Source organism: Agrilus planipennis, unplaced genomic scaffold (genome assembly GCF_000699045.2).
Source record: "Agrilus planipennis isolate EAB-ADULT unplaced genomic scaffold, Apla_2.0 scaffold32, whole genome shotgun sequence".
Classification (NCBI taxonomy): Eukaryota; Metazoa; Arthropoda; class Insecta; order Coleoptera; family Buprestidae; genus Agrilus; species Agrilus planipennis.
The window spans coordinates 1,530,771-1,556,349 of record NW_020439506.1 but is presented as its reverse complement, the minus strand read 5'-3'; the positions used below and the strand labels follow the sequence as shown (position 1 = coordinate 1,556,349).

General features: G+C 34.4%; 3 protein-coding genes across 4 annotated transcripts in view; 1 reads left to right on the top strand and 2 right to left on the bottom strand.

Moving 5' to 3' along the window:
- LOC108733645 (sushi, von Willebrand factor type A, EGF and pentraxin domain-containing protein 1) overlaps positions 1–25,579 on the top strand; it is a 34,881-nt gene that overhangs the window by 1,258 nt on the left and 8,044 nt on the right. Inside the window, exons 2-3 of the mRNA XM_025979183.1 lie at positions 16,766–16,888; positions 19,192–19,485. Coding sequence (XP_025834968.1) covers positions 19,353–19,485 — 133 coding nt within the window. The 5' untranslated portion in view covers positions 16,766–16,888; positions 19,192–19,352. The remainder of the gene's footprint in view (positions 1–16,765; positions 16,889–19,191; positions 19,486–25,579) is intronic.
- On the bottom strand, positions 1,688–2,533 carry LOC112905883. The gene has a single exon (XM_025979196.1). It carries the CDS (start codon positions 2,531–2,533, stop codon positions 1,688–1,690), a length of 846 nt encoding a protein of 281 aa, XP_025834981.1.
- Positions 3,863–6,734, bottom strand: LOC108733652. Of its 2 annotated transcripts, none has more exons than XM_025979185.1 (5): positions 6,666–6,734; positions 6,315–6,528; positions 6,073–6,245; positions 5,763–5,929; positions 3,863–4,085 (listed from the first exon to the last, which is right to left on the bottom strand). In XM_025979185.1, the coding sequence occupies exons 2-5, from the start codon at positions 6,508–6,510 to the stop codon at positions 3,878–3,880; spliced, it is 744 nt and encodes a 247-aa protein (XP_025834970.1). In that variant the 5' UTR covers positions 6,511–6,528; positions 6,666–6,734; the 3' UTR covers positions 3,863–3,877. The 2 variants fall into 2 exon arrangements, with proteins under 2 accessions (XP_025834970.1, XP_025834969.1); XM_025979184.1 differs by having other exon boundaries at positions 6,636–6,726.

Genomic DNA, 25,579 nt, shown 5'->3' with positions numbered 1-25,579 from the left:
ACTTATTTGATATTTTTAGTTTGCTTTGCTAGACTTTAAGACCTACATTTCATGAATATTTAAATAAAGTTTATTATATGCAAGACTACCTGCACGATTTCGTCAACACTGACTGGTCGTTTTTACTGGCCTTCACCCCCTCGAAGCGGTACCAAACTTTCTGCGTCATGCAAGCGTTAAACAACAGTGACAAATGCATCAGTATGCGGTGCCTGTCTGTTCGAAAAACGTGTTACGTATTCACTTGATGCCGCAAATGCATTCTCATTACACCGTCCATATGTGACCACCATGTTCGCATATTTTGCGTGCGAATACATTGTTTTTAAGTATGCATTTCGTGGTAATAGCAGTAACTTCGCCAATCGAACAGTAGCTACGAAGTGCAGGCTACCACCAATCGTCACACGTTCAGGTGACTTGTCTGGTAGCAGCTGTTACGAAGGTCACAAGTAGCTATATGAGTCACTTGACGCTTGCAACAACGAATAGCGATAAGATAGCGCGGCTATCAACCTGGCAAATGTTCTCAATCATTGACGGCTCGTTGACTAGGGCACTTTTCGTACACCCCTACGTTTTGTAGTTTAGGTTTTGGTGGAGATTCAACACACTTTGCAAAAATAAATTACGAAATGAAACATAATGAAAACTTAACAAATTTAATCAACAATCGCTGAAGGAAGGAGTGGAACAGTTGAATAATAGATCGGAAGTGTTAGTAGTTTTGAAAATAAATTTTAACGAAGATTAAAAGGGTGGAGCTGGAAGTATTTTAACTGAAGTAGAGATCGAATCAAAAGAGAATGAAACTTGGAAAGAGGGATTCGATGAAATACTAACAAACAGATTTTTCCCGAAGGTACCTAAAAACCCAATATTAAAATGCAATTAGGAAGCAACAAGAATTATACACCTCATGCTGTTAGTAAGCGAAATTAAAATATTAAGGGATTAGTGGAAAGTACAAGTAATAAAATAATTTGTAGAGAGAATAATAGAAAGGTACAGATACAAAAGGTTTTGAGAAGATACATTTGAAAGCATATTTACATAATAACAATAGGAAATATTTACAAAAGAAAGAATTGAATTATACGTTACAATATTGAGTTGGGAAAAATATCAATATATCAAATATCAAAAATATATAAGTGATATCATATCGTAACAAAAATATATGTGGCAAATATGTGTAGCCACANCGTGCTCTTCACCACTCCATCTGGTCGCGTTATTTCCGGGAACTTGGATAGCAGTTCATGAAAAATTGTAGAACCGGAAATAGTCTTGATACACGGAAGACTTCCGTTCGCGGCTGTCCCTCTAGCAGTGATTTGCGTCGTCGCATCCTGGAGTTTTCGATTTCTTACATCTACCAGAAGATTGTAATATGAAAGAAAATCGACACCTATTATGGGCTTTGAGACGTCAGCAACTACAAATCTCCACGAAAAATCACGACGTAGACCGAGGTTGAGAGTTAAGGTGATTGTACCGAAAGTCGCTATTGTTGTTCCATTGGCTGCGCAAAGTTGATATGTTGACTTTTGACACGGTCCCTTTACGAGCGAACGGGGATATACACACAAATCAGCTCCGGTATCTATCAGGAACTGTGTTTTGGTTTGGACGTCGGTCACGAAGATGCGGCGAGATACTGAGGGGCCTAGGTCGTCCGCCGACATCAACGACTCCCCGTAGCGTTTCCCGAATCTGTCGTCTGGAAAGAACAGGGTTGGGTGCATTTTCGGGCGTTGGACCCAAATTTCCTATGGTACCAACAACTACCACTGGATGCACTGCGGTTTCGGAAACGAGGACGTGAACTGGAACGCGATCTTGACCTTTGTTTATGCTGGTATCGCAATTCGGACACTTCTTGTTTAATTGATGCGATCTCTCTCTGTAGCGTAAGAGTTAGCTGCTGTAGTTGTGCTGCTAATTGATCACCAGGGGACAACATGGTTTCTGCTACTCGTGGGCAATTGTCCGTTAGGTCCATAATAGAGTCAGCTATGTCAGCCAACTTTTCTAATGATAGGTCGCGATGTGCGGCTAAAATAGCTTGCATGCTTGTTGGTATGCGAGCGAACCACAGCGTCCGCAGCATGGACTCGGGAACGGTGCTGCCTGCAAGTCCTTTTAGATGACGGAGAAATTGCGACGGCTTTCGGTCCCCTAACTCTTCCATCTCTAGTAGGCGTCTGGTTTTCTGCTCCTTGGACGTGCTGAGCCTTTTGACCAACTCTGCTTTTAGTATCTCGTATGCGTCCCTTTCAGGCTTGTTGACTATGATGTCTCTAACTTCTAAGGCGTATCGTGGCTCCAAGGCTTCTATGACGCAACTGAACTTGGTGGCGTCGGTAGTCACTTTCGCATTTGCAAAGCTACTTTCCACCATTGCAAACCATAACTCTGGATCTGCAGGGATGAACGATGGTACACGAAATGCGACGCGGTTGACGGACAATGCGATTTCTGAATCGGTTGATGTCTGGCTACTATTCCCGACAGAATTGTGCAAAGCCATTTTCGAGAAACAATCACGACTCGCGCACACACAAATAATACACAGCAAATGTACTTACAGTTTTTTGGACGTGTACTACCACAGTTTTGTCACTATTTGTTGGATAATACTTTGCTTTTCGCTGGATCGCACTTTCGCTTTTCCGTCGGGCACTATTTGTTCTTCGTCGGGCACTCAGAAGATTCTCTACTTGTTCTTCGTCGGGCACTCAGAAGATTCTCTACTTGTTCTTCGTAGGGGTCACCAATTTAGGTTTTTTGGTGGAATTAAACACACTTTGCAAAAGTAAAATTACTGAATAAAACACAATTAAAACTTAACAAATTTAATTAACGATCGCTGAAGGATGAAGTAGAACAGTTGAATAATAGATCGGAAGTGTTAGTAGTTTTGAAAATAAATTTTAACGAAGATTAAAAGGGTGGAGCTGGAAGTATTTTAACTGAAGTAGAGATCGAATCAAAAGAGAATGAAACTTGGAAAGAGGGATTCGATGAAATACTAACAAACAGATTTTTCCCGAAGGTACCTAAAAACCCAATATTAAAATGCAATTAGGAAGCAACAAGAATTATACACCTCATGCTGTTAGTAAGCGAAATTAAAATATTAAGGGATTAGTGGAAAGTACAAGTAATAAAATAATTTGTAGAGAGAATAATAGAAAGGTACAGATACAAAAGGCTTTAAGAAGATACATTTGAAAGGATCTTTACATAATAACAATAGGAAATATTTACAATAGAAAGAATTGGATTATACATTATAATGTTGATATTGGGAAAAATATCGAAGATATATGCAAAAATGATAATATACCGTAACTAAAACATATATGTAGCCACAGTAGCTATCACGAGATGCACTGTACAGTGCTACCAGGTGTTACCTTTCAAATATTGCGGAATATTGATCAGACATAGTGTATCACTATATAGACTTCAATGAAACTAATAGTTCAGGATGACAAGAGCAGTAAAAATATAACATAGAGGATAACGCAGGGTAGAGTAAATAAAAAGAAGTCACTTCTAAAGATTGTTAAAGGTGAATGTTTGGAGCGCGGCATTGTTTGGGTGCGAAACATAGGCTGTGGACGTGGCAGAAAAGAGCAAGTTAGAAGAGTTCGAATGGAAGTCATTAGAAGCAGAAACAGGAGTTAAGATGAGTAGATACAGACCCAGATTTGACGATTACTCATAAATAGTTACGGATGTGGGATGTTCTCGTTTTAGGGAAATGTGAAGATTAACTCAGGATAGGAAAAAGTGAAGATCAGAATCAGGTTGATTTGACTAATGCGTTTAATAACTTTGCCTAAATAAACAGTAACTATAAAACAATTTATTCATACGTAAGGTACATATTTTTCACATTTTTTGTATGTTCATGTATACCAGGAAAAGTAAGAAAAGGGTCAATTTCTTCTAATTTGAGGTAAGAAATTTCACTAAGCACCTTGAATCCAGCTCTTTCTGCGAGCTTTTGAGAAATGATGGAGGTAAACATTGTAACTGTAGCTTTAAGTCCTACTGCTTTACAAAGAGGTTCTCTGCAAGAAAAAAATAAAGCAATAAGAAAATTTTTATTTTAATGTTTATTAAATTTTTAGTTCAGTTTTCAGTTTATCCGGAGAGATATTTCTTCTATTACACAAAACCAAAGAGTTAATCTTGCATACAGATACTTATGTCATTTAATTGAAAAGGTTCTACTTAAACCACCATAGTACAAAAAAAGGCGAAATACCGATTTTAGTTTGTAACATCTTTAACAACGTAATATGCATACATATACATATACATAGGCAGATATATATAATTATAATGTCAACTCAGAAGGTAAATTACCGGGTTTACTCACTATAAAATTTAGCATAAATTTCACTGTAAACAACGAATTTATTAATTTTAAACGAGTTGTTCAAATTGAACTACCTCGATTTTGAAGTAACAGGTGCTCCTTAAGAAATAACATTAAGATCGTTTAACTTTTTACTAAAATAGCTGTGAAATTGTTAGTAAAACTACAAAAAAAGATAAGGTAATTTAATTGCCCCTCAAATACGCACACTGACATTTTAGTAATAAAATATTTTGATTCTCACTGTCAATTATTGAATATTATTTTTATTAGGAAAGAGAAATGAAAAAAAGTACTTAAATCAAGAAGAATTTTAAGAAATCAATTGCAATACGGTGGACTACAGATTATAACTGTAGTAATAGTTTTGATAAAGAACAACAACAACAAGAAAAACGTTTTAAAATACCTTGCTTTTAAAATTTCCAATCCTAAATTTTGTCCCCTAAATTCTGGAAGTACCAGTAAACCATACGCCGTTAAATACTCGTTTACACCTAAGGTTTCAAAAGGATCTTTCATTTTTGATAGGAATTTAGCTATTAGACCAANCAGAGAATAATAATAATAATAGAAAGACAGATACAAAAGAATTCGAGTAGAAATATTTACAAAAGGGTGTAATATAATGTTTAGTCAAATATATGTTTTAAATTAAATATAGCGGTGTTATTATCCGCCACACTATATAATTTCTTCTGTTAACTGCACAATTCAGAGAGAAAAACGATCCTGAAAACAATTTTTGCCGTGTGAACACACGGCACGTGTGAATACTTCTATACACTTGCTTGTCTCACTGTTGCCGTGCACGGCCACGGCGCCGTGCCGTTGCAGTCCCCATGCCGTGCTGCGACGGCAGCCGTGCACGGCTACGGCAGAAAACCGTGCTGTGTGAAAGCAGGGTGAAAGCAGGCTTAGGGTAGGAACGATGAGACGGCCAAAACGAAAACAGATGACACCGTAAAAATGAAAACAACATAAGGTACATTGTCCACAAATAAAGACATTATTAAAAATCATATGAGTTGCATTACTACGAGACCAAATAAGAAACGAAACAATCAAATAATATGTACTGTAATACTACTGTAAATTAGAAGAGTTCTTGGAACCGAGACTGGAGAGATCATGCGAACGTTAGTTCCAAAACGTTGTGCAAAAAAGTCCATTTAGAAGAGCCAGGTCGCACGCTATCACCTGGAAAATCACAAAAACGATGGACAGAAAGTTTAGTAGCAACAACTAAACCGAAAATGTACTATGTAGCTACTCACTGAAGTACTTCAACTTCAAATTAATAAGAACAGAAGTTCTTGGCGTGCTGATGAGATCAAATCAACAACAGCAGAATATTTTAAAATACCTTGCTTTTAAAATTTCTAATCCTAAGTTTTGTCCCCGAAATTCTGGAAGTACCAATAAACCATACGCAGTTAAATACTCGTTTACACCTAGAGTATCAAAGGGATCTTTCATTTTTGATAAAAATTCAGCTGTTTGGACAAATTGGCGACCTTGTTTAGATACACCCTGAAAAACAGAATTATTTTAATACAAAATGTAATTATTTTAAAAAAACAGAATTATTTTAATACAAAAAGTAATTATTTTAAAAAGAAACCTCATAAAGAGAATACGAGAACGTTGTCTTTATCTATGCATATTTAACAAACCTGCGGCAGTTTTTCATCTTTTCTGGCAACAGCAGTTATATTTAATCCTGCGATAATCGGTTGTCTGGTCTTATCAGGGTTTTCCATAAAACACACCAAAGCAAGTCTATCCTTCAATACTTCATTTAGCACTTCTGTCCACTCCTCCACAAACACTGGGTTATCTATAGCTTCTAAATAAAGAAAACAAGAAAATCTAATTAATTTTAAAATATTTAGTAAAATAGCGCATTGTATCTCACTTGAAAATCTACCAAGAGGTTCATCTCTCAAGAAATGTTTCTGCATTAAATTTATAGCTACTTCATATAAATCTTCGGGCATATCCTGAACCCAAAAGTTTGGTAACTCTCCATTTGACGTTGGCTTCCGTCCTGTAAATCGGTGCCAAATTGTTGGAAATGGAATATTATGAGACCTTTTCCAATCTGAAGTCATTCTTTACAGCATAGGCACCTAACAGCATAAATATAAAAAAGAAATGTTTATCACTTTTTCAGTGTAATTTTGCGATCAAATTCGAATTTTCTCTTACGTCGAACGAAATAAGAAATAAAATATACCTTATAGCCTAATAATAGTTATTAATGTACCTATATATGAGAAGAAAACGAAAATCACCTGATTCACTTCATTAATAGAACACAGTAATTCAAACAGCGAATGACAATTGATTACAGAAAAAAACTTTTATCTAATCTCATAACTACATATCTAAAATGTGCATATAAAGTAATTAAGTTTCGGGAATTCGAAACTTTGTTTTTAAAAACATTTATTAAAAACTAGAGATTACAATGAGAATAAGAAAGATGAAAAGTAACTAACTCTAAAAACTATTCATTCTTTTTCTGCACAAAAAAATGAAAATACATAATACATATAAAAAATGATGAGGAATCAGGAGAAGTTTTGTAAAGTTTCCAATACATTAAAGTGAATTAATTTTTACTACAACAGATAACCTCAAATTAATATTCGGGGTTCGATTCCCGGCGAGGGCGTCATAGCAGTTGTAACTTTCTCTCATTAATTGGAAGTTGTCTGTGTAGTAGACCGAGCGGCATGGCCTAGAGATTTAGACCATTACGTAGCATTCTGGAGGACACCGGTTCGATTTCGGGTACGTCAGCCTTGGTCCAAGTTTTTCTGTGGTTTCCTTTGACCACTTAGGCAAATGCTGAGGCAGTAATATTCCACAGATAATCTTTCATTATTTTCTGTCTTCATTTCGTCCGTCTCTTCTTTCTCACCCGAACCACCACCCACCCATTCCCACGATTCCTGAAAGGAGGCTGAAGAGGGTCTTCCGACGAAATCCGGAGGGACTGTCCACCCACCAGCATCACTAGGTGGTGGGAATGAAACACCCAAAAGTTTTTTTGTGTAGTAGTAAACATTGATTCACTTTAAAATTTAAATCAGAACCACTCAGCGGTCAAGGTAAACGACCCATACCTCCATTCCAGAATCTAGGAAACTGTTCGTCTAGAAACATACGCTTTGATCAATGTAATAATACTATTCTGCACTGACCTATGACCCTGACACACTGCCAACGACTTCGGCTAACTACATGCATACATACAAGTCTACAACGTTAAAAGAACAAAGAATTACTTTAGACTAACTGTAACATAAACATTGCCATCACACTTAATTAATAGAAAAGAAATACAACACGAATGTTGCTAATTAGCAGCTGATCGGCTCTTGCCTGTATCTTCAAATACACTTTTATCGAAAATGATAGATTTTCGGACCACTAACATTTTATATAATTTTCTTGTGGAAACTTGCTACTTATTTCAGAAACACCCCAAATATACCAAATATTTAATACACAATACAAAGAAAGATTAGTTATAAAATGTTTTCGTCAATTTTGTGTTAAGTTAATTAAGAAAGTAAATTTTGTCTTGTTTCAGGTACTAATGTTGCATTTCGAAAACCTGCTAATCAGTCAACGTCAGTAAGGGGTGGAGCAGCTCTTAACGCAAACGACGGTGATACCAGTACTGACCATGATGGCAAGCGTTGTTCAGAAACGCAAAAAGAGCCCAGTCCATGGTGGTCAGTAAACTTATTACGACCGTATCCAATTAAAGTCGTGAGGGTGACCACGAGAGGTTGCTGTGGTCATCAGCCCCTTCAAGATATAGAGATTAGAGTTGGAAACAGCAGCACCGATCTGCAGAGGAACCCTTTATGTGCTTGGTTTCCTGGAACTATAGGTAGGAATAAATGCTCTTAAATATCAATACGTTGATATTATAAACGTGTTAATTATTAATTAAAATACACTAATTGTGATGTATTTGACGCGTAACTAAACAATTGTAAAGAAATGGCACTACAGGTAGAAGGAAAGACGTAGCCCGGAGCGAATGTGTCTGAAAAGCTCCTTGAGCAAAAAAAAAATAGAAAACACAAATGTTTTTGTATTATCAATGTCTAATATTCTCAAACACAAAACGTAAACAAAATCTCAATTGGTGTGTTGTTTTATCTACGACGAAAGTATTCAAAAATCACTTGTGGACGACAAAAAAGGGTGATTTTTTAATAGTACGCACGCGCGAATCATGGTAAAAAAGCTACGTGTGAAACGGTCTCACTGCGCAGAGGCTTGCCAAACGCAATTTGGTGACGCTCTTGTCGTTCGCGCGGAACATTGCGTGCCCGTGTGTAGTTAATAAAAATTAACAAAATTAAAATGTACCTAATTGGTATGTGCTATGCACTATTGATAACGGCACTCGCCACCAATATATATTTGGACGGGCTTAGCCACACCAAAAACACCGCTTTTCGGTTAATGATTGTAGAAAACAAGTAAAGGTTAAGTTGAACAAAATCGGTTTTGGTCTTGCAGTCTTGGTCTTAATCTTGCGAAAATGTAAGACCAAAACCAAAACCAAGACTGTCTTTATACTAACAAGACTAAGACTAAAATCGAACAAAGAATTTCAAGACTAAAACAATGACCGAACAAACAAGACTAAGACTAAAACAATGACCGAACGGACAAGATTCAGACTAAAACCAATACCGAACGAACCAAAAGACCCAAACAAAAATCAAGACCGAATATGCAAGACCAAGACCAAATACGCAAGACTAAACGAAAAATTATTAATTCCGGTAGATTTATAAGTTAAATTATTTTAAGCAACTTTAATGTAGATATTCTTGTATGGAAACATTTTTAGTACTTATTTGATATTTTTAGTTTGCTTTGCTAGACTTTAAAAATAAATAAAAAAAAAAACTTTACCACTGTTTGAAAAACGAGATTTACTTACAAGAATTTCTTAAGCCAATTTTCGATATCCATGATGTTATCATTTGATCAGACTAAGCTCCCACAGCTCAAAAATGAACGACATAGAGCAGTTAAGATTATAAAAGCTCAAATCGTAAGAAATCGTAATGAAGTTTTAGGAAAACATTTCAAAAAGTAGAGATATGAATTGTCCTCTGGACTTTTTTTAACTATTGGGTGGCTTTTACCGGCTCCTAATAGTGGAGGACGAGCAGACCCTCCAAGGTATGCCGAAGGGTAGGCGGAAGGCTCTTTTCCGCCTCCTCTAGGAATCATGGGAATGGGATGATGGTGGTGGTGGTTAGAATGAGAAAGATGATAACTAATTTGAATAAAAGATCTTATAATTGAAAAAATAAAAATGGCGAGAAATTTAGGATTCGTTTAGGATGGCAGGAATCTAAGGTTATACCACTGATGATATCTAATCAAAATCAGTTGATTTTCTTCACAATAGCTTTTAATAACACGATTACTGACAGACACCACTTTTTCAATATTAATTTGAAATCATTTTTTCGATTTTTTATTTACCCACTACAAACTACCTCAAATTAATGAGGGAAAAATTGTTGCTGTTGTAACACCCCCGCCGGGAATCGAACCCGGAACCTTTGGCTTTACGCACCAATGTTCTGACCACTAAACTACGAGAGGTGACAACAACAACCACGACCAACCGACCTACAAGGTTAACGATCCGTCGAACTAATGTAACTATATACTGAATATACTATGATTAAACATACATATAATTTAGATATCTTTTAGAAGTGAGTTAGTTTAATATGAAATATTATTCTGAAAATTCATTTCTGAATTTTTTACCCACTACACGCTACCTCAAATTAATGAGGGAAAAATTGTTGCTGTTGTCACACCCCCGTCGGGAATCGAACCCGGGACCTTTGGCTTTACGCACCAATGTTCTGACCACTAAACTACGAGAGGTGACAACAACAACCACGACCAACCGACCTACAAGGTTAACGATCCGTCGAACTAATGTAACTATATACTGAATATACTATGATTAAACATACATATAATTTAGATATCTTTTAGAAGTGAGTTAGTTTAATATGAAATATTATTCTGAAAATTCATTTCTGAATTTTTTACCCACTACACGCTACCTCAAATTAATGAGGGAAAAATTGTTGCTGTTGTCACACCCCCGTCGGGAATCGAACCCGGGACCTTTGGCTTTACGCACCAATGTTCTGACCACTAANAATTATAAATATAATATATAAGTGCCAATGATTTTGTCGATCATTCTTTAATGCTATGATGTAATTAAAATATTATTCTATTTTCTATCTATTTCCAATCTCCTTATTCTTTTCACCACATGCTGTCCTATCTCCGGTCTCTTCAGTACCACTTCCTTTACTTCTACTTCAATTGTTTTTTCCATTTTTAAGCATTTATAGCTATTAAGGATGTTTGGGAGGTATGTCAAAATGCTACGAGACAAATAAAAATTTGGAAAAACGTTATTCATGCAATTCCAAAACTCCCGCACAAATTACAAATCGATTCACTAAACCGTTAAAAAGTTATTGAAATTTTAAAGAATTGTAATTTTACACGTCATTTTATGGAGATTCGTTGACCGAACAGATTAAATTTATTTTTATTAACAGAAAAAAGCTACCAGAAATTTCAAACTTTTATAATAAGTAACTTGAACTCTGGAGAATCACTTTAGCGTAAGGTTATTCAAATTCACTAAATGGTTATCGAGGAAAAAATGAAAAATTAGCTGAAAATCTCGTTTTTACTTGATAATATAATGATAATATTTATAATTGTCTGAAATAAATGCAATTTTAAAGTTTTAATTATTATTTAAACATATTAAAAAGTTTTACGCTCATTATTAATAGAGATTGAAACTAAATATTTTTTTGTTTCGAAGTTGAAATCAAGGCATATTCACTGCCAAAAGTCAGTTAAAAATTTTCCATATTATTCGTTATTTCTTATTTTATTCAAAGTTTTTGGTCAAATTCCAAATTTTCTCTCAAACCGTATACTTTTTTTTAGTATAAATAGTATTTATTTACCTCATGATATACTGCAAAACCTAATTAATCACGAATTTCTAATTTTATGTACTCTTATCTCCGATTGTACCTCCCAAACATCCTTAATACATTCTTCTTTTATTTCCTTTACCTTACTTCATAGTTCTTCATGTCTTGACTCTCCTCCATGTCCTTCCTTTCTCTCTTCTTTAATGTACTCTCTTCTTTCTTTTTCAAATATTCCATCAGCCCACTTATGCTATTAATTTCTCCTTCGTTATTCTGCATAGTGTCTTTACTTAGTTCCCTAATAGTCCCTAATAGTCTGTTTTTTTTTACTTTCCTGCCAACTATGGGCTTTCCGCTTTTCTTTTAAAGTGACTAAAATATTACTTTCTACTTTTTAATTTGTTTGTACATGTAGGTGTAATCTTGAAGTCGGCTTCTGTTTTACTTCTAAAAATTAACTTTATTGTTAATAACGAATACCTACCTGCTTATCCAGAGCGCTGTTTGCGTAATATTCATGTTGATACTGGCCCTGAATTTTGGTACACATTTAAATAATTTTGATTAATCACCTGTTCGTTGACTTTTGATTGTCAGCCGGAAATAAAGAAACTATAATTTTTTTGAATCAATTAATGTCATACTCCAAATTTAAGTGGGTCAGTATTAGGAACGTTGGTTGCAGTCCTTGAATTGTTTTTGACGTGTACATCCGCACCAATTTTATTTATTCCATCAGATAATAACTGATACAATCGTAAAAAATGAGTTATTTGTTTCTTCTGACATTCAAGTTTTACTATTTTAATAAAGGCTTCTAATGTTAAAATCAAGAAACATTTATCTAATTATCAAACTAATAACAATAAAAACAAGTAATTACCAAGGAGGTTTTCAATTCGACTGTATTTTTTTGTATGATTTTAGTGATTCTTTTTACCTCAAGGGTAATCCTATTTAAATTTGAATGTAATATACTACCATTAACGGTTGAAAATTAGGGGATGATTTNCATATTCACTGCCAAAAGTCAGTTAAAAATTTTCCATATTATTCGTTATATGTTATTTTATTCAAAGTTTTTGGTCAATTCCAAATTTTCTCTTAAACTGTATACTTTTTTTTAGTATAAATAGTATTTATTTTCCTCATGATATACTGCAAAACCTAATTAATCACGAATTTCTAATTTTATGTACTCTTATCTCCGATTGTACCTCCCAAACATCCTTAATACATTCTTCTTTTATTTCCTTTACCTTACTTCATAGTTCTTCATGTCTTGACTCTCCTCCATGTCCTTCCTTTCTCTCTTCTTTAATGTACTCTCTTCTTTCTTTTTCAAATATTCCATCAGCCCACTTATGCTATTAATTTCTCCTTCGTTATTCTGCATAGTGTCTTTACTTAGTTCCCTAATAGTCCCTAATAGTCTGTTTTTTTTTACTTTCCTGCCAACTATGGGCTTTCCGCTTTTCTTTTAAAGTGACTAAAATATTACTTTCTACTTTTTAATTTGTTTGTACATGTAGGTGTAATCTTGAAGTCGGCTTCTGTTTTACTTCTAAAAATTAACTTTATTGTTAATAACGAATACCTACCTGCTTATCCAGAGCGCTGTTTGCGTAATATTCATGTTGATACTGGCCCTGAATTTTGGTACACATTTAAATAATTTTGATTAATCACCTGTTCGTTGACTTTTGATTGTCAGCCGGAAATAAAGAAACTATAATTTTTTTGAATCAATTAATGTCATACTCCAAATTTAAGTGGGTCAGTATTAGGAACGTTGGTTGCAGTCCTTGAATTGTTTTTGACGTGTACATCCGCACCAATTTTATTTATTCCATCAGATAATAACTGATACAATCGTAAAAAATGAGTTATTTGTTTCTTCTGACATTCAAGTTTTACTATTTTAATAAAGGCTTCTAATGTTAAAATCAAGAAACATTTATCTAATTATCAAACTAATAACAATAAAAACAAGTAATTACCAAGGAGGTTTTCAATTCGACTGTATTTTTTTGTATGATTTTAGTGATTCTTTTTACCTCAAGGGTAATCCTATTTAAATTTGAATGTAATATACTACCATTAACGGTTGAAAATTAGGGGATGATTTCTGAATTTAACTGTTTATTTTACGTTTGTACATACACATAAACAAACTATTGAAATCGGTTTTTAAATATCAGTTATTTACATGTTCTACATTGTTTTCCGTTCTATATCTGTCGTGTATATCCAAGATTCCTCTGGGGTTCCAGTTTTCTGTCCTGTCGGCTTCTTTTTTTTCCAGTGCTTTTGTTCCCATTGTATAATCTCCTCCATTTCTCATTGTACCTCTGTTCTTTCCTCGCTTCCTGTCTCTTATTATTCTTCCTTTTTTTCGTCCCAAATTCATAATTCCTTATCTATTATTATCATCTTATACCCAACTTTAACCGCCTTATCCACATTTTCTTTCTCTCCTTTTTTACCAGCATTGTTCCAGCATCTTCTATATTTTTGTCTCTTCCACAATCATATCATCTTTTATACACACATCTATTCCCCTCAGCATTTTACTATTCATAACCACCTCTTTCTATTTCTGCCCCATACACCTTCTTTTTTTAACTTTTGATACCTCTCTTATTTCCACTTTCAGCCTCATCTTCTCTTTTATAAATCTATACATTTTTTTCAGATCTTTGTCTTCCTATAAATCTAGTTCAAAAATCATTGCATATCGTTCTTTTTCTTCCATTCTTTTTTTTTCCAGTGCTATTTCCAATCTCTTTATTCTTTTCTTTTGTTCCTTTGCTTGTTTCACCACATGTTGTCCTATCTTCGGTCCCTCCAGTACCACTCCCTTTACTTCTACTTTTCAGTTGTTTTTTTCCGTTTTTAAGCATCCATTACAGCCATTAATACGTTCCTCTTTTATTTACTTCATCTTACTCATAGTTCATCACGTCTTGACTCTCCCCCATTTCCTTCCTTCTGTCTCCTTCAATTTACCTTCTTCTTTCTTTTTCAAATATATCATCAACCCACTTATGCTATTAATTGTTATTAATAAATTTGGCCCTGTGCAAATAATTTTATTATAGTTTAGGGCCTAAATCTATTTCCTAGTATTTCGTATGTTGATATTTTCCAAATTTTATTTTCTTATTAGTTTCCTACTTTAATCTAAAAACGTCCAGGACTTTCAGCTCCCCCTTAGACACTTCTCTTAATAATTTCATTTCGAAAATACTAATACAGTTATAGCGTTTATTTATTTCGTATAGTGTTAGAACGGTGATGTAAATTTTAAGTTAAAAGTGCAATCTTGAAGTCAAGAAGAAGTTTCATTTGGGATTATTGATTATTTTGTTGATATTAACGATGCAAGTGCTAAATGCAAAATTTGTAATAAAATATTCTCGAAAAGGCGCACGACCACTCCATTAAGGAATCACCTAAAATCATTACACTTCCGCTTCCGCAACCGCTTCCGTTTCAGCTTCCGCCAAAATTTACTATTTACTTCTGTTTTTACGCTTCTGCTTCCGCTATGACACTTCCGTTGCATCGCTAGTAGGTACCTACTTCAGGTCAGGTCATAAGGTCGTCAGTCCTAAGACTGGTTCGACATGTACCTCCACTCCTTCCCATCCTGAGCTAATCTTCGCATTTTCCTAGAACAGCCCACATACTTAACTATTTGCGAACAGTAATCTAACCTAGGCCTGCCTCTACCCCTCCTAACTCCTGTTTCTGCCTCTAATATGCCTCTAACTAGACCTTCATGCCTAAGAAGGTATTCCAGTAACCTACCTCGCCTATTTTTTAATGGCTTCCATAGAGTCCTCTGTTCTCTTATTCTTTCTAATACCTCTTCATTTCTAACCTTTTCTACCCACGTTATCCTCATCATTCGCCCATAACATAACATTTCGAAAGCTTCTAACCTATTCTTTTCAGCCGCGCCCACTGTCCATGTTTCGCACCCGTACAACGCCGCGCTCCAAACATACATCTTTAACAACCTTTTTCGAATTTCTAAATTAACCGTTCACGAGCATAGAAGTAACTTATCCCTACTACACTCCTTCCGTCCTGACTTATCTGACTTCCTAGATATCTAAAATGAGCCACCTCTTCTAATTTTTCGTCTCCTATCGTTATATTCGCTCTTTCCCTACTTTTCCTTCCCTTGCATACCATAATTTTAGTTTTACTTTTATTTATTTTCATACAGTACTGATCTGTCAGTACCGCTTCCATTTTATTTAAAGCTATCTTTAATTCCTCCTTGCTAGATGCTAGTACTGCTATATCATCTGCAAATCTAAGCATACTAATCTTTTTCCCCTGTACATCTATTCTTACAATTGTACTGTCTTTAATGATGTTGATCGCGTCTTCGATGTATAGATTAAAAAGTAGCGGTGACACTGTGCATCCGTGTTTGACTCCTTTTCTAATATTTACTTCTCTACGCTGCAGCCCTAGCTCTATAACTGCCTGTTGCTCTTTATACAAACTATGTATCACTCTTCTATCTCTGTAACTCATCCCTACATTTTTAAGTATATTTAACATCTTGTCCCATTTAACATTGTCAATAGCTTTTTCTAAATCTACAAATTTTATGTATGCACTCTTTCCTTTTTCTATCGTTTTCTCAATTGTTACCCGTAAAGCTAGAATGCCTCCCCGCGTTCCTCTATTTCTACTAAATCCAAATTGATCTTCCCCTAATAGTTCTTTCGTCCTTTTTTCCATCCTCCTCTGTACAATTCTAGTCAAGATTTTTGATGCATGGGAAGTTAAGCTAATTGTTCGAAATTTCTCGCGCCCCTCTTTTTTTAGGTAATGTTACTACTACGATCTGTTTATAATCGTCTGAGACTTTCCCCGTCTCGTAAATGTGACTAACTATCTTAAACATTCGATCTCCAACCTCTTGTCCTGCATGTTTTAGAATTTCCCCCTGTATCCCATCTACCCCTGGCGCCTTATTATTCTTTAAATTTTTTAATGCTACATCGAACTCTTCTCTCATTATGGGATAACCTAGCTCATCTATCTCCACTCTATTTTCATTCTCTAATATATCTCTTACTTCATTGCCTGCGTATAGGTTCTCTAAATATTCTTTCCACCTGTCTGCCTTTTCCTCATTTTCTATCAAAATGACTCATGCCTTGTTCCTTATATTATTACTACTGCATCCTACATCTCTATAATTCCCTAGGTACCTACTCAACAAACAATATCGAAGTCAATTTTTTAGCATCAGCATATTTAAATTATATTAATTGGGAATGGTTTGTTTGCATTTCAGATGAAGGGGTGACAAAAACGTTTACATGTGCACGAAGTTTAACAGGACAATTCGTCTTCCTGCAGTTGGTTGGAGTGGAAGGATCACTGTCATTGTGCGAGGTTGAAGTCTTTACAACCGACGGTATGTTCTTTTCATGGTCAATTTATTTTTTTATCTATTCTAAGCCCATTTGATCCAGTTAGCAACCATAATGTAGAGCATACACCACGCACATATTCAATGACCTCGATTTAACAGCGTAAAATTTTTAATTGCTGAAGTAATAAAGTGAGGAAAGTTCATTTTATTATCGGTATGTATCTACATTCTCAAAACCGTTAATGGCACCATCACAAGTATAAACGATTGCTTAATGTTTTATGCCTACAATCAATTTGACGCATTTAATTAATTACCTTATAATAAATAAAGGCAATAATTAAACTGAACCAAAGCCGTTCACTACCTTAATAATTATAGGGAATTCCTCAATAGCCTACCCTGATCATAGGTAGTGTTGGGTAAAAATTTCGATATATCGATATATTCAGTAATGATCGAAAGTTATGAATATATCAATGAATATGTAACGATATATCGATGTATTGATATACTTCATTTACTTTCTCTAGCGATATACCCCTTCCAATGTCTTGGATGCGCGTTGGCAAAATCGTAAGTAGGGAGAAAAAAGCTCATTATACTCTCGACTCTTGTTCATTAAACATACTTTTTCATACAGTACCTTCCAAAAGTTTTGTTCAATAATGAACAGTAGTGCGTTGAAAACAAGCGTTAAAGCCTTTAATATGTCTTCAAATATATATAAACATCTCGTTGATATTTTCAGTAGTAACTGGTACCAATAACAGCACATTTGAGCAATGCAATTGTAGTGGATAAAATGGTTAATTTTTCCGTGCAGTACTGTACAGTTTATACGCTCCTCACCGGTTAAGAGAGTTGTCTCCTTCCTTTTCTGGCCTAGTGCTTTTCTACTATGCGCCTATCAAACTGAAGGTCACATCGCTACAGAAACTAAACGAAATATAACTATCGATAATTATAGAATATGTATGTATATCGATAACTCTTTGTTGTTGGGTTCTAAATTCCAAGATTAAAAAAGAAAAATTCCTGTTATTTTAGTGGGAACCAGAAAATTGTAAAATGCTTTCTGTAAATATTAATATTAAGGTTCATATTGTATGTCTAGCGATACTATAGTATTTTCAATGTTCTTTGAGATTAAAACAAAATAGTCATTTTTTTTAAATATCTTATTATTGATCTACTGGCAATTGTGGATTTTTTTGAATATTCGTAAAATTAAATATTTTCTAAGAAAAAAAATGTAAAAAAATAAACAGTTATATACTTATGGTAAACGGATTTATTTAGAAATAATATCTACCATGAATTAAAAATGATATACCTACTCATATAAAAATATCGATAGCTATCAGTTGATTATTGCTATCAATATATCGATAACTACTGATAATTATTGAATGTATAGATAGTTCTCGATATATCGAAGCAGATAACGACAGTTATCGATATATCGATAATTATCGAAACATGTATCTATCAATAGTTATATTATCAATGAATATCTAATGTTATATCAATATATTGATATTTATCGATAAGTATCGAAGATGTATATCGATTGTTGTCGGATTATAAAATTCTAAATTTAAAAAAGAAAAATTGCTGTTATTTAAGTGAGAAACAGAAAATTGCAAAATGTTTGCTGTAAATATTAATATTAAGGTTCACATGTTAACAAAATGTATGCCTAGGGATACTCGTCGATCGTTTTTTTCAATGTTCTTCGAAAAAAACAAAATTTAAATAGTCATTTTTTTTTGAAACAACTTAATATTAATCTACTGGCAATTGTTTTTTTTTAATATTATTAAAATTAGATANTTTTTTAAGAAAAATTAAGTAAAAAAATAACATATAGGGGGCTTATTGTTATCAATGTATCGATAACTACTTATAATTATTGAATATATCGAAGCAGATACCGATAGTTATCGATATATCGATAGTTATCAGTTGCTAACATGATTATCGATATATAGACAGTTATCGATATATATGAATAGTTACCGATATTTTTTGTTGTCAATAACTGGTAACTAAAAATAGTTATCGCCCTAGACTAGTCTAATACTCACTCTGTTCGTGTTGTCTTTTCCTACCATAACCATATAATCCTAAGCATAGACATCGAAACAGCAAGACAGCAATATTGTAAATGTTCATTATATTGTAGAATCTATTTAAAAGAAATTGCCGTAAAGTCTAAATTTGCTAAAGAAATTAATAAAAAATAATGTAACATAAATTAAAAGATATTGCAATACCCGTGAGGTGAACCCAAATGAAGGAAATGTTGTCTTATCAGGTTTCAGTATTTATTTTTCTTACAGAATTTTCGGTTGAACGTTGTTTTCCAAAGAGTGCTCCTGAAGATACCCAAGTGTCGTCGTTTTCGGGAATTTGTTACGAATTTGGAGTACAAAGGGGTGGATCGTTTGCGGAAGCGAGGGCTTCATGCAAGAATAATTCAGGCGGGGACCTTGTTCATGGCATGGGACTTGCTACAACAAACTTTTTACATGCCGAATTAGAGCGGAGGAAGCCTAATCTTAAAACGCAACTGGTGTGGATAGGTGCCCAAAAAGAGCCTGGCTTAACAAGCCGGACATGGAAATGGGTAGACGGTAAGAATAAATGTTTATGTATTGCTTAATAGTTCTAATTATTAACAGAGGTTTATTGTTATCAGTGTATAATCAGTAATTTCAAGAAAAAGGTAAGTAAAACTAACTGTACGAGGTCCGGTTATTAAATAACGAGACTGCGTGCGCGGAAAGAGTCTTAGAGGGATACGAATGCAGTGCTGGATAGCTGGAAGTGTCGTCTATTCCAGCACGAAAACAAATTTTCGTAGTAGTAGTCTTATTTTAATAGAGGTTAGAAATGAACGTGTTTTTTTCTCGTGCCGATAACAAATTATTGAATGAAATCTATGGTGAGAATTCTCTACCTCGTGCACGTGTTTTTAATTGGTATAAAAGGTTTTCTGAAGGCCGAGAGAGCACCAACGATGACCAACGTCCAGGTCGACCTGTATCTGTTTCAATTTCGCAAACAAAAATCAACGAAATTGTGCGCGGAGATCGTTGTATTGGCATTCGGATAGTTGTTGAGACGGTTAACGCCGATTAAGAAACGATCAGAAAAATTTTACGAAAAGACGAATTGAACTTGAAGAAAGTCTGTGCGAAATTAATCCCAAAAAATTTGACCCCCGACCAGAAGCTCGTCCGTTAACAAATCTGCTCAGATTTTCTTGAGAGATTAGATGAAAAGCCTGAATTAATGGAAAACATCATCGTTTACGATAAAAGCCGGCAATACATACACTGGAAAACTCCTGCATCGCCAAAAATGAAAAATCAAAATTTAAAACTATGCATTTTTTTTTTCGACATTAATGGCATCGTAATTGGCTCCAGGTCCAACTGATACGAAACTTACTATTTAAAGTTTTGGAAACACTGCACTCCTGCCCATAGCGTGCTGACTGTGAAGTTTTATTTGGCCGCTAGAGGCACTCCAGTGCTCGAACACAAGCCGCACTCACCTGATTTACCATCCTGTGACTTTTTCTTGTTTCTGAATATCAAAACTGCCTTAAAAAGAACCCAGTTCAATTCGATGGAAGAGGTGAATATCCTGAATGCTCCTACAAAAGAAGACTTCCAGCATTTCTTTGACCACTGGAAAACTCCTGCATCGCCAAAAATGAAAAATCAAAATTTAAAGCCATGCTAATCTTTTTTTTTTTCGACATTAACAGCATCGTAATTGGTTCCAGAAAGTCAAAACTAATACGAAACTTACTATTTAAAGTTTTGGAAACACTTCCAACATTTCTTTGACCACTGAAAAGAACGAATGGAACGATGTGTCGCGAGTCATCATCATAAGCAGTCTCATTATTTAATAGCCAGGCCTCGTATTTATTTGTTGGTTGATCTTTAAATAAACTACCAGACCTACTTGTACGGCCAACGTATTAATATATCAGTTATACAAAAAAAAAACAGAGGGCATTAGGCTTTGTTCAAAAGATTTTGAAAGTTCGGCTATTGGGATCCGTCAAATGGGAGGAGCCTAAAAACATGGCGCCGATTAGGGAAAATTTATCGTAGTTCCTATAGTGTACCGTGCAATTTCCAAGTTTTTAAATTACGATACAATGATAAGTATTGACACAATATGTGATTGGGCTGACACAAAGCCTCGGAAAGGAAATTTCGTTGAAGTTGAGCGTGTTTTTAATGCCAATCACATTATAAAATTCGGATTTAAAAAGTGATTCACGTTATATAATTGGTGAGGTGATTCTGGGTGATTTAAGCAATATCATATCAATGTCTTGCACGTGCAGAGCCGATTTAAGAGAACGTTGCAAACACATTATTGCAACTTTGTTGTATTGCAGCAGTTAGATTCTTAACCTCAAAATACTTATATCGTATCATTAGAATTGTGTTAAATCAATTACACAGGAATAAATAATTTTTCACTTTATAATTTTAGTATGATTCTAGTTTTAAATAATAAGGTTATGGCTGATGGTAAATGCTTGCTGAAATATAATCATGTGCATTAAAATGACCTGAACAAATTTTTATTCCGGAATTCACTTCTTTGATACCTACTGCTTTCATCCAAGCTTCTATTAGTTTACTTTTTTCTCTAATTTTCCGAATAAATTTTTTACAAATATAAAAGGGTTAGATTTTATTGGAAAGTAGTTAATGTAGGTGAAGAGTGAAGATCTATGTCTGAAGTGCTATTGCAGCTTTTCACTGAACATATTAACTTCTTATTTGATGTAACTTTAGAAGAAAACTTCGTCGACCCCATCATCAAAAAAATTTTCACTTTTTTAACGTGTTTTATTATTTTAATAAACAATTTTACAATTTGCGTGCACAGTTCCTATGTAAATTTTTCCCTCACTCGAGTTATAAATTTTGCCACCAGATGGTGTATGCCCATTTGATGGATCCCAATATTCAGAGATATTTTCAAATAGACGTGGTTAAAAAATATATTCCACACGTTCACCAAATTACGCATTTTTGCTAGTGCGACATAAAAAGGAAAGATGTCGACAGAGAAACATGCAATTTCTATGTTTGTTAAACGTTTTGTGTGTTTTGAAAATTTTACTTTCTTTATTTATGAGAAGTAACACTCTCGCTTTCTGTGATGAACATATAATCTCAGGAATTATTTACAATACACATGACACCTATATGTACATTGTACATTTCTATGAATATGAGATGCCTACATAACAATTTATAAAAAATTGTTGTCTTCCTGTTTGAACGACAGGTGTTATTTTTGACGATTCTAAATTAGATGCTTTCACTTGTTTATGTACATTAAAATGCTACTTCGTAAATTACTGACTTTTATCAACACGCAAGCATTATTTAATAACCGTTATTTTTATGTAATTAGAAAACGTGCGAATTCGTAATTAACAGTACAATGACATTAATTTATAAATATCCAAGAAATTTCATTTAGTAGTGATAAAATCAGACACGACGATTCACTCGAACTAGTTCTTATTTAAAATACAAATACATAACGCAAAATGGCAACTTCTATTTTCTATTTTAAGTATCGTTTTGTGATATTCTTTTAGTTACTTATTACTATTACTAGGTAAATATTATATTATCTACCAAATTAAAAGCTGAGTAGCCAAGTTAGCCTCTCACGACGTTTTGACGGTTTTAGGCGATACTTATTGAAACTCCATTTTAAATAAATTTCAAAAAATAAAACAAGCAAAGGGTCCCGCACCACCCTTATAAAAAATCAGCTGCGGTCAAATTGGCTGCAATTGGAATATAACCTTTATAAAATTTTGATCAAAAATCAAAGTCAACACAAAAGTTATTGTATTTTAATCAAAAACTTATGAAGAACATCATTTTCCAACTACAGTCAATCTGGCTGCAACCGATTTTCCATTCCATAAGAATTATGCGGGGTTTTCTGTCCTTCGTGATGGGTCATCTTAGATTATTACAGAAGTTGATAGACGAGATGACCTCTACCATAATCACGATAACTATATCCCCAGGGTCAATTCAAAAATGATATACTTGATCTTGAAATGACTCTGATGGTGAATATCAAAATCCCGGTATCGTGCATTACTTTGACCCATACTTAAAAAACTTTTAACCTTTTGGCCTCGTGTCTATAAGAACTTAAATGAGAAAGTCTTGAAGAACATCATTTTCCAACTACAGTCAATCTAGCTGCAGCCGATTCTCCATGAGGATTATGCAGAGTCTTCTGGCCTTCGTGATGAGTCATCTTAGATTATTAAAAAAGTGGATAGAGGAGATGACCTTCTACCATAATCATGATAACTATATCCACTAGGTCATTTCAAAAGTGATATACTTGATCTTGAAATGACTCTGATGGTGAATATCAAAATCCCGGTATCGTGCATTACTTTGACCCATACTTCAAAAACTTTTAATCTTTTGGCCTCGTGTCTATAAGAACATAAATGAGAAAGTCCTGAAGAGCATCATTTTCCAACTACAGTCAATCTGGCCGCAGCCGATTCTCCATGAGGATTATGCAGGGTCTTCTGTCCTTCGTGATGGGTCATTTTAGATTATTACAGAAGTGGATAGTGGACTTCTACTATAACCATGATAACTATATCGCCAGGGTCATTTCAATAAGTATTATGCGGGGTCTTCTGTCCTTTGGGATGGGTCATCTTAGATTATTATAGAGGGGATGACCTCTACAATAATTTTGATAAGTATATCTCCAGGGTCATTTCAAAAATGATAGACTTGACCTTGAAATGACTGTTGGTGAGTATCAAGATCCCAGCAGAAGTCTCCATTGCGTGCTACACCTTAGGTACAATAACTAGTTAAGCATTAAATGGAGTGAAAATCGTGCATAACTTTGATACATAGTTCAAAAACTTTTAATGTATGGTATCGTGTCTATGAGAAATTAAAAGAGTTATGAAGAAATTTTCAAACTGCAGCTAATTTGGCCATAGCCGATCTTCCATAAGAATGATACTTGGTCTCTTGTCCTTCGAGATTGAACCTTTGATATTATTACAGAAATGGATAGAGAACATGACCTCTACCGTGATCACGATAAATATATCTCCAAGGTCATTTAAAAATGATGTACTTGATCTTGAAATGACTTTGGAGATAAGCTGAAAATCCTGCGCTATCTTGACACACAGTTCAAAAAGTTTTAACCTTTTGGCCTCGTGCTTATGAGAACTTTAAGCCATGAAAAACATAATTTTCCTACTGCAACTAATTTGACTGCAGTCTATTTATCATAAGAATTATGTGGGATCTTTTGTCCTTCGAAATGGGTCTTCTATGATTATTACAGAAGTGGATAGAGGAGATGTCGTTGAAGAGTAAATCGTGGAGACATTTTTCGATTCCTTGACTAGTTAGGGTCCATATTTAAATCATTTTTGCTTGCAGTGTTTGAAATAAGAATTAGTTTCATATTTTGTGTCTTCTCCTTTAGGGTTCCCTACGTCCAAACGAGAAACGGAACCCTTATAGGGTACTCGCGTATCTATCTGTCCGTCTGTCACAGTCAGTGTTCCGAATCTACCGGACCGATTAGTTGAACACATATGAATTTCTGTGACTCAAACACGGACACATAACGTAAATAAACTAATTTTGAACATGGAGGTCATTTTTCGGGGAACAATAGAAAATTTAAAAACGCATTTTGCAAACTGTACCGTGTGATATATCAAATGAAAGGACTTGCCCATTCCACTCCTTATCTCCCAAACAACTGCACCTAAAATTTTGAAAAACATACACAAAATAGTGCGTTACGTACAGATTACAAGAAAATGAATAAGGAGTCTACGGTATGAATATAACGTGATAAAAGTTTCAGCAAAGCAATTACAATGTTAAGCTGGCTCTCGGGTTCGGGTTCCGTACGTCCGAATGAAAAACAGAACCCTTATGAGATTACTCGTGTGTCTGTCTGTAATTTTTTTTTTCCATTAGTGTATATTGCACGTAGCCGCTCTGATAAATCTGTTTGTCTAAATAACGTTAATAATGAATTAGATAGCTATTATTTAATTATGACTTAATAAAGCACTAAAAAGTATGAAGGTGTTTTTGTGCAATCAATCTTTAAAAAAAATCAATTAACGCATTGTGTTTTACGTAAGAGCATGGTCATATTTTTTTATAAATATGTACCGGTACCTACTTGTAAAACAATTTCAACATGTGATAGTTGCAAAAGGGTTACCACAAGAATATTGACAAAGACCCTTCATAAAAAAACAGAAAAAGTTTTTAATATGCATCTACTGTATTTCACTATTTATTGTCCTGCAAGTTTTGCATGAGAATCAGTGAAATAGCGATACTTCAAAGGGTTGGCCTTTCCAGGGGACGCTCAATTTCTTCAAAGATTCTAAGAAAAAGTAGATACTGAAGTTCGAATTTTAGAAGCAATCTGAGTGGAAGTCCCCGAAATTACAAATTCAGTAGTAAAAATTTTATGACATTTAAAAAAGTTGCTCTACGGGTGGCAGAGCCCTACTTATTATTTATATTGTTTGTTTTTTTATTTTTTAATAATATTCCCTTATTACGAGATTTTCTCTTTCCTTTTTATGAAAGTGAATGACAAAGTAGGCATTGTTGTTTTACGAATAGAAAGAAA

Excerpts from the sequence above, each read along its gene's own strand:
- LOC112905883 (XM_025979196.1), bottom strand. The coding sequence starts at position 2,533 with ATGGCTTTGCACAATTCTGTCGGGAATAGTAGCCAGACATCAACCGAT.
- LOC108733652 (XM_025979185.1), bottom strand. The coding sequence starts at position 6,510 with ATGACTTCAGATTGGAAAAGGTCTCATAATATTCCATTTCCAACAATT. Across the intron at positions 5,930-6,072 it reads AAGATGAAAAACTGCCGCAG|GGTGTATCTAAACAAGGTCG; the intron begins GTTTGTTAAATA and ends TCTGTTTTTCAG. Across the intron at positions 4,086-5,762 it reads TTAGAAATTTTAAAAGCAAG|AGAACCTCTTTGTAAAGCAG; the intron begins GTATTTTAAAAT and ends TTTTTCTTGCAG.